At 44.3% G+C, this 13,206-nt stretch overlaps 1 protein-coding gene across 1 annotated transcript in view; it reads left to right on the plus strand.

The window, feature by feature from the left end:
• The window catches only part of DEPDC1B (DEP domain containing 1B), a 60,106-nt gene that overhangs the window by 25,522 nt on the left and 21,378 nt on the right, over nt 1-13,206 (plus strand). Inside the window, exons 2-5 of the mRNA XM_004703589.2 lie at nt 5,775-5,910; nt 8,776-8,903; nt 9,706-9,836; nt 12,180-12,227. Coding sequence (XP_004703646.2) covers nt 5,775-5,910; nt 8,776-8,903; nt 9,706-9,836; nt 12,180-12,227 — 443 coding nt within the window. The remainder of the gene's footprint in view (nt 1-5,774; nt 5,911-8,775; nt 8,904-9,705; nt 9,837-12,179; nt 12,228-13,206) is intronic.

The raw sequence follows: 13,206 nt of genomic DNA on the forward strand, positions 1-13,206 counted from the left end.
ATCATTGTATATACTCATGTATAAGCTGGGTTTTTTCAGCACATTTTTAATGCAGTTTTTGTGGTAAAATTAGGTGCCTCGGCTGATATTTGGATTGGCTTATACTCTAGTATATACGGTATATGGATTCCAGTCCTTCCGTGACTTGAGGATGGTGGCTTCCTCCATGTAAGTTGACATCTCTCTCAGATGTCTGCTTGTTTGGAATGATTTCCTCCAGTTCTTCCCATCCGGCGATGTTCAGCAACATTTTTAATGCAGTTTTTGTGGTAAAATTAGGTGCCTCGGCTGATATTTGGATTGGCTTATACTCTAGTATATATGGTATATGGATTCCAGTCCTTCCGTGACTTGAGGATGGTGGCTTCCTCCATGTAAGTTGACATCTCTCTCAGATGTCTGCTTGTTTGGAAACAAAAACCCAGACACTATTTTTTCTGAAAGCCGGACACCATCTAATTTCTTCACCACACTTTGCTATAGCACCCACATCTTCTGTGGCCCTTTCCTGAGGGTGAGTATTAAGCAGGGCCATAATGTAAGAACTAATTATTCTTAAATTGGAGCTAGGATTTAGTACAAGCCAAAAACCCATTCCTGGGTTTATGTTGTTGTTTTCTTTTTATCTGCCTTTAGCTCCCTTTCCAGCCCTTGTTAATTAATTGTAGAGAATCTTATCAATCATCTCCCTGGTGCATAACAATTTTCTGTTAATATTGTCTTTGAATAGCCTCTGGTATTATTTTTTTTAATCGTTTTATTGGGGACTCATATAGCTCTTATCACAGTCCATATGTATATCCATGTGTCAAGGGTACTAATGTTTTAAAGCCCAGTTGAGACAGTGATATTGAGACAATGTAGGCTAACTCCATCTCACAGTACCTGGAATTATTCACCTGTACAGCATCCATCCTTTCGTGGCTGGATGCTATTTACACAGACAATGGGGTTAATTGTCAGAGAAAACTTATAATACTGTTGGCTGAGAATACCAGACACAGGTTTGCCAGAGTAGCACATATCTTAAGACAGCATATTTGCCCATGTTTGTCCACCGACGGACATCTCAGCCATCTTGGTGCAGCTGCCTCCTGATTCCCTGGACACCATGTACTTTTCCGTCTTCGCACGTCCTCAGGTTACAAGTGTGTCTGCGAACCCAGCGGACTTTCCGCATCGGGTCTCACTGATGCAGTGAAGCTTCAGGATCCCATGCCCCAGCTCTCGATGGCACCGACCTGGGTCCCCAGGAGATAAAGGCGTTTTCCAACTCAGCTCTTTAGTGTCTCTCAATGACATTTTCTATTTTTCTTACAAATGGACTGGTTTTCAAATTTTTTTGTTTTGAATGGCCTTTTATATTGGTCCATTAGTCATTGAGTTTTTAGTAAATTGTTTTCCTTTTTTGGGGCCTCCTTTTCCTTAAGGGAAAACTATGACCTTTTATGTCTAACAGACTTGCCAGCCCAGGATTACATGGTTACAAGGTTAGAAAGAACTGAAATGGAAACTTTCAATGCACAGAATAAAAGTAGCCACCAGAGGGAGCTTGACTCCTGCAAGGTTTCTGGACTCTGCCTTATGAAAACAGGTAACACACCTGCCACAGCTGCAGTTCAGTGCCAAGAGCCCATCTTCTCAGTGGGGGAGGAGCACCGCTCTGCCATCTCTCTAACCACCGTTCCCTGCGTAAGACATTCTGGGAGAAACAACTTCAAAGGTAGCGCTTCAGTCGCTCCAACCCTTCCTGAAGAGCTTGGCTCTCTTCGATTGGCATCACTTCAAAGTTACACTGTTGCCATCTTCCAAGAAACCCAAACCAAACTCCCTGCCATCTAGTCGAGGCCGACTCACAGTGACCCTGCCGACAGGATAGAACGTGCCTGTGAGTTTCCCGAGTCTGTAACTGTAAGGGAACAGAAAGCCTCATCTTTCCCCTGAGCAGCAGCTGCTGGTTTCAGACTGCTGACCTTTTGGATTGCAGCCCAACTCGTATCCACCACGTCACCAGCGCACCTTTGGCATCCTCAAGGGGCTTAAATTGTGTTCCTTATACACGTTCTTTGGGTTTGGGAATAGAAAGAAGACTGACGGGGCAAGATCAGGGTGTGTAGAGTGGATAGGAAAAGGTTTCCCATAGGACAGGCCTTGCGACCCGCGAAGAATGAGTAGGTGCTTTGTTGTGATGGGAAATAACCAAAATCCTGATGCAACTTTCCAAGCCATTGCTTTCCCTCCGGGATGTCTTGAATTGAACTGATTCAGCAGGTCTGCTCAGAAGTCACTGTTTTCCTTGGACCTTCCTTTGAAGGCAGCCGGGAGCTTATCTGTAGCGTATACACTTATTGTAAGATCCCCAAACACGTTTTGTTCAGATATATGAATTAAACCCTAGTGATGATATATTTTCTTAATTATAAATTAGGTGGGGGTTTACATTTCAGATGATCAGCTTTGTATTCGATCGTTTACATTCCCAGTCAAATCTCCCAATAGTTTACCCTTCACCCAGTCCTTGCTTTCTCTTCTCCCTCTTGTGGGCCACCATCTTCCACTCCGTCCAGGTGAGCACCCTCAGCCGGTTCACATCATCTTTAGTTCATCTTCCTGTCCTTGCCCTGCCCTCTTTGGAAAACTCCCGTAGGTTTGTTCCCTGAGGTATGAAAGTCTTTATCTTCTCTTCTCTCCCCTCACTTCCCCACACACCCACAGTCACAGTTACCTCATATTATATTTCACTCATTATAATGTTTTCCGGGTCCTTCCTTGCCATGGGGCGCTTCATGGTTTTGCCATTGTTTTTTAGGGATGCATAGTATTCCATTGTGTGCGTGCATGTGTGTATGTGTGTCCCACAGCTTCTTTACTCATGCTTCTACTGATGGGCATTTAGGCTGTATCCAGCTTCTTGCTATTGGGAACTGTGCTACAGTGAGCATGGTGTACATATGTCCATTTGTGTTGACTCTTACTTTTTTAGGTTATATGCCCAGTCGAGGGATTGCCGGATTGTTTGAAATTTCAGTTCTCAGTTGTTTGGGGTAGTGCCACATGGCTCTCCACAGTGGTTGTATATAGTTACAGCCCACCTGGCAGTGGGTGAGGGTACCAGTATTTCTGCAGCTGCTCCAGTGTTTGTTATTCTCTCCTTTCTTTCTTTCTCTCTCTCTCTCTCTCTTTCTTTTTCGTATTTAACTTGGCTGTCATTGTCTTTGTAAGGTGGTACCTCATTATTGCTTTTTCTAGAAGCAATACTTCATTCATTTTTTCATTTCCCGGAGTAGTTCTATTGTGATAAAATTCAGTAGAATTCAGAAGGAGTTGTATCTCCATAACCACAGTCAGTTCCAGTGCATCTTCCCTCCTGCAGTAGTCACCATGTGCTCCCCAAATTCCTCTCCACGCTCCTATCCCTGACAAGCCATTACATCCACTGTTGTCTCTGCACACCCGCCCGTTCCGTGCTTTATATATTGGCAACCATACCAGAGACAAAAAGAAAAGACTGCTGGCAATATTCAAATAAGCCAGAGAGAAAACCTCTTTGTTGAGAAACAAATGAGGAATATTTAAACCTAGAACAAATCCAGAATGGATCAAGAGGGAGATCAACTGACCAGGCACCCTCTTTTACTGTAGTTCCATCCACCATAATCAAGTTTACAATAATCTCTGCTTGTTAGTAGGGCTATTTACATCCCCCAACTGTGGTCGGGATCCGCCAGTAGGTGCTCTACAGATGGATGTTGGGCTCCCACTGTCCTCCACAGCCTTTACAACCGAGTGTTCACAATTTGAGCTCTGATTCTTTCCATCATCTTTGGTTCACACAGGCACGGTTCTTCCATGTGGACTTATTTGACACCTAACTTAGAGGGCTGCTTGTTTGAATACAAGCCTTTAAGAGCCACATGCAACATATAGATAGCAGGGCATCATCAGCTTTCTTCACCACACTTTAGTAGGAATACTTTTTTATATCTCCCTGCATAACTTATTTTCACTCTTCAGAGTACCTTCCCAATACCTTTGGTTTAATGCTGCTTAATTTTAATTGTATATTAACTGTATTGTTACACTAATTTCTGGTGTTCTCTGCACATTTCAGTTTTTAATATGACTTAAAAAAAAACCAAATTAAAAAAAAATAACCTATGGTGGACTCATGGGTCAGCATCACAATCTAGAGTTCTTGCATGTTTTATAAACTCTGAATTTTTTCTTTCCTAATAAGGTAGTTGAAAAAGAGTCTGTAGGGAAAAAAAATTAATTGCCTTTCTATTGTCTTTTATTTTAAGCAGTTTTATTGGCACACGTTTCCCATATCATACAATTTAGTAGTTCAGTCATACTAATAAGAGAGCTTTACAATAATCTCCACATCACCTCCAGAACATTTACATCCCTCCGCACCCATCGTCACCAACACCCCACGTCCTTGCAACCTTCGCCGTCACACCCCACAAGAAACCATTGTCGCTATAGCTCTACTCATCCTGCATTACATCTACAGAAAACATAGAAACTAAAACAAGGGGGGAACAAGCCAAAACACTGCATTCTGCGTGAGAGCCAGGCTATGCCCGTTCTTGGTCTGTGGTCAGAGGGGATTCGCTGGAGGCTGCAGCACGTGCGCACCCTGTGCAACATCTAGGCCAATTTAAAGAGAACCATGGTGATGCAATGGACTACGTGTTGGGTTGCTAACCATGAGGTTGGCAGTTAGGGACCACTAGGTGCTTCTCAGGACTAAGAGGAGGCTTTTCACTCCCGCGATGAGTTACAGCCTCAGAACTCACAGGACCAGTTCTGTTCTGTCCTGTGGGGTCTCTGTGAGTCAGCATCATCTTGATTATCAGTGAGTTCCGTTTTATAATTGATGTACTGCTATTCATTAAGAGCCCAAGTGGCATCATGGGCTACTAACCGGAAGGTCGGTAGTTCAAAACCTCCAGCCACTCTGTGTGAGAAAGAGGAGGCTTTCTACGCCTGTAGAGAATTACAGTCTTGGAAACCCACAGGGGCAGTGCTACTCCGTCCTATAGGGTGGCCCTCAGTCAGCATGGACTTGATGGCAGTGAGTGTGGTTTTGGTACTGCCCATTTGTTCAAGGAGCCCTCGAGAGGGCTGGACTGCTAACTAGTGTTGGACTGCTAACTACAAGGTTGGCAGTTCAAACTCACCAGCCACTCTGACCAAGGTTGGCAGTTCAAACTCACCAGCCACAAGATGAGGCCGGTTACTCCTACAAAGATGTAGTCTTGGAACGCCAGAGGTGCAGGTTCTACCCTGTCCTATAGGCTCGCTGTGACCTGTGACTGCCTCCAGGCCTGTGAGGGTGGTGGTGGTTGTAAGAGTGTTGCTAGAGACACAGGTATCCTCTCCTTCGCTGCTCCTCTGCTTTACCAAGCATGATGCCTTCTCCAGGGATAGCCAATCACCATCTCTAACTGGGATGGTGTTGCGAGGCACTGAAGACTGAGCTGGGTTAAAGACGTGGTCTACACGAGCATTCCTTTAAGAACATCTTTACTCCTGGAGGTGAAAGGATAAGAAACACGTTTTATTTATTTTCAAAATGTGTCACATGTTTGACTCCTGGAATGAACATTTAAAAAAATGGTACATGTTACTGTTGGGAATGACTAGTCACGTGTCATAATTTTTGTTAAGTAGGAGTTGGTTTGGAATTGTTACGTTCTCAAGGACTCACGGAGCTGGACTGTGTCTCCTACTGACTGTAATAATAGACATTTTTTTATTGATTTTAGATTTCCTCCTTCCTCACCTTTAAAACCATATCCAAAGAAGCCCACCTACCAAAAGGATGCCATTAAATTTCCAGAATGGAATGATCCCCCACCAGGCACTTCCCAAGAGAACATCCCAGTACGGCCCATTGTGATGGTAAGTGCCCTGCTTAACTTTGCCAGATGGCAGAAATAGTCTGTGAACCCCCAGCCTTGGCCCAGTTTTCCCTCTCTGGTTCCTTTGCTGCTATTAGAGTGCTGCTATTAAAAACGACCACATGCGAGGTGCTGAGACAACAGAACCATATTCCCTCACAGTCGGGTGAGAATCCCTCACCGCTCCTGGTGATGGTCAGCGATCCTTATTGTGATTGGGAGTGACATTTTCACAGATTAATATTTGATTATATCTATAAGCATAGCTCTCAGGTAAGCTTGAGACGTGGGATTTGTAGGGAAATGCAATGACTTAGACATTACTTTAAAAAATAAAATCGGGACTAAATTTCTCACTGCCATCGAGTCAGTTCTGACTCATAGTGACTTTGTTGTCTGGACTGCTACTTTCTACATTTTCATTCCGAGTCCATGATTCATTGCAATGGCCACACAGAACTCACTGGCAAGGCTCACAATTACAGGGTTTGTTTTTGAAGTTAAACAGCTTATATTGCAGGTGAGAAATGCCTAGGATACATCCATTCAGTCAGGACATGCTGCAAAGTGCTTTCAAGACTGCTAATAAATGCCCAGAGAGCAAGCCTCAACCCAAAGGCATTCAGCTCAAGCTGTGTGGTTCAGCCAGGCCAGCTCCCCCAGTGAAGTGCTCAGAGGCACCCCACTCTACAAGTCAGCCGTGTGGCCCCAAACACTCAGATTGGCTTGCTCTTGGTCTCCTGCTGCTGCTCCTCTGATGTCACAGCTGTGTCTGCCTCCAGGAGTTCCCTGGGCAAGGGTCTTAGGGTCCAGATCCACTCCTGGCTCTTGCTGGTAATAAGATCCCCTCTCTTGCTTCTCAGAGGGCTCATTTTATATTCAGCAGGGTGGCACGCTGCTGACCCAAGGGGTGACCACTACGCGAACCACCCCAAACAAACAAACGAATCCCAAACTATTCTAGAAACGCTTTGCAAGTGATTTTTGCCATGTTTGTGTTTAGGAGTTCAATATTCATCCCTGAGGTGAGCAAAGGGAAGCGTCAGGAACCATGGGGAGCTGCCTGACTGTGAGCCACAAGGTGGTGACAACGGTGGGCCTTTGGGGAAAATCTTTGCCCTCGTGAAGTTTTGCCTTTTCTCTCCGTAGAAAGGGGTTAGTGGCACCAACTGCCTGAGAGTTTATTCCTTCCTCCCTTCTCGTTGCCTTCTCTGGGCTGCCCGATGGAACACTTGGCTCTTCTCTTTGCAGACACCAGAGCTCAGGGGGCCGATATCCAAGATTGCATAGGTTTTATCTGTGCTTGTTAAAAACCAGAGCCTCTTGAGAGTAAGATAATTTTAATTTGTAAAAATTCATTGTAATTGTATTTTAAATGTCACTCAGTCTGGACGATGCCTTTGGTAGCTCATCCACTTAATTTTGAATTAATAGCATTTTATTTCACTGGTACTTCATTGATTAGTTCTACCCCTGCAGGAAAAAAATAGCTAGTGAATGTCACTCATAAGTCTCTTCAGTAATTGATGACTACTCACGTACAATATGATCGCATCTTTAAAAAATAATTTTATTGGGAGCTCTTCTAGATATTATAGCAATCCATAGTTCAGTTAGGTCAAGAATAATTGTACTATCATTTTAAAAACATTTTATTTCTTCTTGAACTCATTGATATCAGTTCACCTTTATCCCCACTCTGCCCCACCTACTTCCTAATTATTATAAAAAGTTATTATTTTTTATATTTTGGTCATATCTTATACTATCCACTGTATCTGTTCCCCTCCAGGGGGTTATGCAGTCATCTTTGCTATTGGCCCCCCTTCCCCCCTCCTCACTCTCTCCCTGTCCCCTGGGGAGTCATTGCTCCCATTACTATTTATGACAAGTTTATCTAGCTCGGACTTCATGCCTGGAATGATCTTCATTATACAAATGAACACTCACGGGTGTAAAAACTTAATGAGGTAAAACTGAGACCAAAATCATAAGTGGAGGAAATATTAAAGAACTAGAGGATAGTCATGTGTTTCCTCAGTGCTGTACTGTACCCTGGATATATCTTTCCTCCCCGATGGCCCTTCTGGAAGGGCCTATAACCGCATCTTTACTCCGTTGAGGGGGACAGTGATGGTGCAGTGGAAGAGTCCATGCCTTCAAGGTGGGAGACAGGCCTTGACTTCTGAGATGCACCTCATCCACCGCTACCACCCACCAGTCAGGGAAGCCTTGAGGACAATGATCCTGGGGGCTGCAACAGCAGACTCCTACACTCGATCTTGGATTATGGATTACAGATAACACCAGCAGGCTTCAGTGGAGCTTCCAGACAAAGATGAACTAGGAAGAAAGTGTGTACTTCCTAGCTAGGCACCTTACTTCCAAAATACCAGTCAGTCCAAACCTTATGGATCACAGTGATCTGATCTGCAAGCAGTTAAGGAGTGGCACAGGGCTGGCCAGGGTTTTGTTTTCTTGGGCATGGGCTGCCGTGAGCTCACACCACAGCAGCTGTCAACTCAAAAAACCCGCTGCCATTGAGTCAGTTCTGATCCATAATGACCCTACAGAACAGAGTAGAACTGCTTGCTGGGGTTTTTCGAGGCTGTAAATCTTTATGGAGTTGACAGCGCTCCCTTGGAGCGGCTGTCTAATTGCTCGCCTTGTGGTCAGCAGGGCAGTTCTGGTGGCCTCCAGGCCCCTAGGGCTCCCGAAACAACAGCCCCTCGACATCCATGCCAAATCAATATTCCTAGCTGTCTTTTAAACCAGATGAGAAACAGCCCTATGAAAGGAATGTCTAATGAAGCGCCAGTATTAGATATTGAAGTGTTTTTGATCGCGCTGCCTCTCTCTCCATTAGAATTCGGAGATGTGGTGCAAGCGTCACAGCATTGCTATCGGAGAAGTGCCAACTTGCCGCCTTATCCGCCGCAGGCAGCTGACGGAGGCCAACGTGGAAGAGATGTGGAAGTCTTTGACTTTGTCGTAGTATGTACATCGATGAGCACTTTCAGTGAAATTGTTTCCTCTCTCTTGCCTCTGTATAATTTTCTGAAATTATATATAAAAACCTCGACTTTCTATTGTATTATTTGCAGCTGTGCTGCTTAGCAAAACCAATTTAACTGAATTATGGGCATTCATTGTCCATTGTCATTTATATTACAGTTAAGAAAAGGAATTTGAAGGTTTTTAAGAATCTCAAACTAGATGAAACTTCTGGGGGGGATCTGGTCTATCGACTTGACTTACCGTATCAGTGTTTCCCAAGCACCCGGCGGAGATGGTCGGGACCAGAAGCAATCCTGACACTTCATCTGGATCATGGGCTTCCAAGGCCAAAGGCTTTCAATCGCCAGGGGGCCACTGAGGGGTTTTTTCTCTTTTGAAAAGAGGATGGCAGGTCAAGTCAGTCTGGGAACCTGTGTACTCTCGGCCCAGTGTCACACCAACTGCTTTTTTGTCTTCTCCTTAAGAAATATACTCGGAGCAGTTTTTCATCATTGGACAAGCCAGGTTTTGTTATTTATAGTTTACATAAGAAACGGTCTCCCTGACATGCCAAGTGTTCTGTTATTAAAATCAGTGAAGCAGTATGTTAATGGTGAAGGTCATCTTTTATATTTGTTTTTGTTGTACTCCATTTTTAACCTTTCTGCTCTGTAGAGATAATTGGGCGATCCCAGAAAATATGCATCCTCAAGATTGAGCTATTGCAGTACGAGGTAGTTTGCTAAATAATGGTTAAAAAAGGAAAAGTAACTAGTTTACTTGTCATTTATTTCTGTAGCTTACAGAAAATGCTCGGGCTGCAGTCCTTAGAAGACGTGCTAGACAGCCAGCGCATCCACTCCAAGTTCATCATCCATAATGTGTACGGTGTTAGCAAGCAGGGCGTGGTGATCCTCGACGACAAGTCCAGTAAGTGCCCGGAACCACTGTTCTCGGCGAACCTAGTATGTCAGCTTTGTGGATCCAACAGCTCTGAATCCGCACGCCCCCACCCCCCGGTTTCTAAACCTTGGTTTTTATTTTCTTAGAATAAAGATGAGTCCCTAATGCTGTTTATCTATGAATTGTTTGTGTTAAGGAAACATCACAGAAAGATTCGTCCAGAGGCTAGGTCCTTGTTAGTCAGGCTGGGCTTCAACCCAGAGACCTAACCGCATGCTCTTGAGTCGATGCTGTCCCGTGGTGGCCCCTCGTGTGTCGGAGTTGAGCTGTGCTCCCGAGGGCTTTTCCGTGGCTGTGATTTCTGGGAAGGAGATCGCCAGGCCTTTGTTCTGAGGCACCCCTGGGTAGATTTGAGCCACCAACCTTTCATTGGTAGCCGAGCACCTAACCATTTGTGCCACACATGGGCTCCTCACTGGGCATTCGGTTGCTCCTTTTCACCCCCAGGAAGACCCCCCCCTGAGTAATGAGTAAGCGTGGGACCTCACTGGAGTGTGATTCGTTTCCAGATGGGTGCTGGCCTGACTGGATTTAGTTCTCCTTCACCTTGCTCATTAAGGCGTCCCTGTATCCAGTTTTCTGAGGTTGTCTTGATTAGGTAATTTATTTTAACCTCCATCTTAAATTCTTTTAAATTGTGGTTTTGTTTTTAAAAAATAAATATGGTGCTCTAAATGCCAAAAATGCTTTGTGCCTTTTCATCCGAACTTATTTACTAAACAGGAAAAAGGAGGCATTTTGGCAGTCACCCAGCCTGGTTTTTGATTTGGAAAAAATATGGTTGTGGGACCTAGAGGGGGCTTCAAAAAGTTCCTAGAAAAATGGGATTCAAAGATAATGGTATTTTCCATGAGCTTTTCGACGGCCCCTTGTATGTTGTTGCTGTGTGCTGCCAAGTCAACACTGACCCAGAGCTACCATGTATGACAGAGTGAACTGCCCCGAGTTTCCTGGACTGTCCCCTCTGTGGGAGCTGCTTGCAGAACTTTTCTCCCAGAGAGCCATGGGGGTATTGAGTGGCTGGCCTTTCGCTTAGCAGCCCGGTGCTGGATCCTGTGGTGGGCTGGGGCTCCAGGCTGGCTCTGAAGCTTCCAGCTTGCTTCCTATGGAAGAGGGGTGAACCAGAATTTGATGGCCTCTTTGATCAGTTCTTCCTGTAGTGCAACCTTTGATGCTGAGATTGGGCGGAACCAGAATGAGCTTTTGATGTAAAGAAGATGATCTTATGCTTTTTGGGTTTTTGCGAATATTATTAAATTTAGGGCTGGAAGCTCCTAGGCAGCAGAGTAACCCAGAAGGAGCCTGAACAATTATGAGAAGTCACGGGGGTCTTTGTAGCTCTGGCTCCCTGAAGCACTGTTTCTACATCAGGGAAGAAGGACACTGGGGGACAGAAATGAATAGAGCTGTGAATTCAGGTTAATGAGCTGTCAGGTAAATGTCAACCTGTACAATTAAGTTACATAGAGTGAGGGGTGTGTGTGTGTGTGTGTGGCCTTTGAAGTACATCTACAATCCTTTGTCATTCTTTGAGTGTAGCAAACATTAATACTTTCAGCTGCCAGTTAGATAACCAGGTGTCATTCAATTTGTTACGTAAGTTCTTCAGAAAGGAAGAGAGCACTTCACCAGCCTCAAACTCATTAGACCTAACGCAGTTCAACAAGCATCCTCCTAATTGTGCAGAACGTGGAGAGGATGCAGAGTGGATGCCCAGTTCACGAGTGGCTGTGCCGGGCCAGGAGGGAAAAGGCCCTGCACCAAATGGTTCCCTGGGAGTTATTACTGTAGCAGGGCCACAGTCACTATTTTACAGCTCTGTGAATGTCATGGCGCAATTCTACATGCCCTTGAAGCTTCCTCAGCCCCAAACACCATAAATAAATAAATAAATAAATAAATAAATAAATAAATAAATAAATAAATAAATAAATAAAAGCATGGAAAAAGATACTCATATTGGACATAGAAAATTTGCTTTTTTAAAGGAGTGTTTGATTTCTTTTCTCCCCCCTTGTATAATTCTTGGCATAGTTGCTTTGTCTGTTAGTTTGTTTGTCTGCAATAAACCATCAGATGTCTTTATACAAAAGCCTTACAAAGGCATCTCTTCTAATGTAAGGCATTTGTAGGCATGACCTGTACAAACCTATGTTGTAACTCTGCTACTAAGAAAATTACAAGAGGTATATTTATGATTTGCGTACATATCAGACAAGCAATACCTCCTTATTGCACCAAGAGTGCACAGAATTCCTTGAGTTATATGCAACTGCACAAAACACTGTTTTCACTCTCTTTTTCCGACAGAAGAACTCCCGCACTGGGTACTGTCAGCTATGAAGTGTTTGGCAAATTGTAAGTATTCATTACCTACCAATTTTTTGTTTTAACAGTCTTACTGGGACATAGCCCACCTTTCATACAATTCCATCATATCCTTACCTACCAAGTTGATAAAAAGAACAGAATGAGCACCCTGGATTGGGAACTATTTCTGCTCAATGGCTAAGCCCAGATTGAACCCTTTGGGCTTGAGAGTTAACTCTTTTGGGATAGGCTACGGTGCTTTTATGGATAAATTTATTTGCGACTTAGTGGAAGGACTCAGATAAGGTGTTTCAAAGAATTCTGCACTCTTTAGCAGGTGTAATAGAAGGGCACATAAAAGCCACACTCCTTTTCAGATCGCTGCGTCAGCAAAGAAAGACAGTGATTTGGCACGCAAGGTAACAGTTTACACGATTTTTATCACTAACCACTTTTATGGATTCCTAAGGTTGCCTGTATCTTTTCAGCTTGCTCAGCAGATCTTGACTAGCACGAGCTCTTCATAGGGCAATGCTGGGGGTACTGCCAGGAAGGTGCGGTGGGGGAGGTATTGGCCATTCTGCAAGAGAAAGGTGAGGCTGTCTGCTCACATAAAGTGTTGACAGTTCTGGAACCCGTGTTGCTATGAGTCAGAATCAAGGCAATGCCATTTGGGCTTGGGACATTTTAGAAGGCTGATCTAACGGATAAGCAGGATGTTTCTGGAGAGGAAGAACCTGCAGGCAGAGAAAGAATAAGGCTGTCTCAGTGATTTGGGTGTATGATGATGGGCCGGTGTAGCGTGGTTCCTCTGAGGATTTTCAGTATGGTTGGGTTTTAGAAGCACTGGAAAGGACTGAGTTAGTTAGTATCTCACTAACACTATCTTTCGGGGTGGGGGTGGGTGGGGTGTTATTTTTATTTATTTTAAAAATCATTTTATTGGGGGCTCTTATAGCTCTCATCACCATCCATCCATCCATCCATCCATCCATCCATCCATCCATCCATCCATTGTGTCCAGCAC

This window comes from Echinops telfairi, unplaced genomic scaffold (assembly GCF_000313985.2).
Source record: "Echinops telfairi isolate 266 unplaced genomic scaffold, ASM31398v2 ScPeMD7_7469;HRSCAF=8507_1, whole genome shotgun sequence".
Classification (NCBI taxonomy): domain Eukaryota; kingdom Metazoa; phylum Chordata; class Mammalia; order Afrosoricida; family Tenrecidae; genus Echinops; species Echinops telfairi.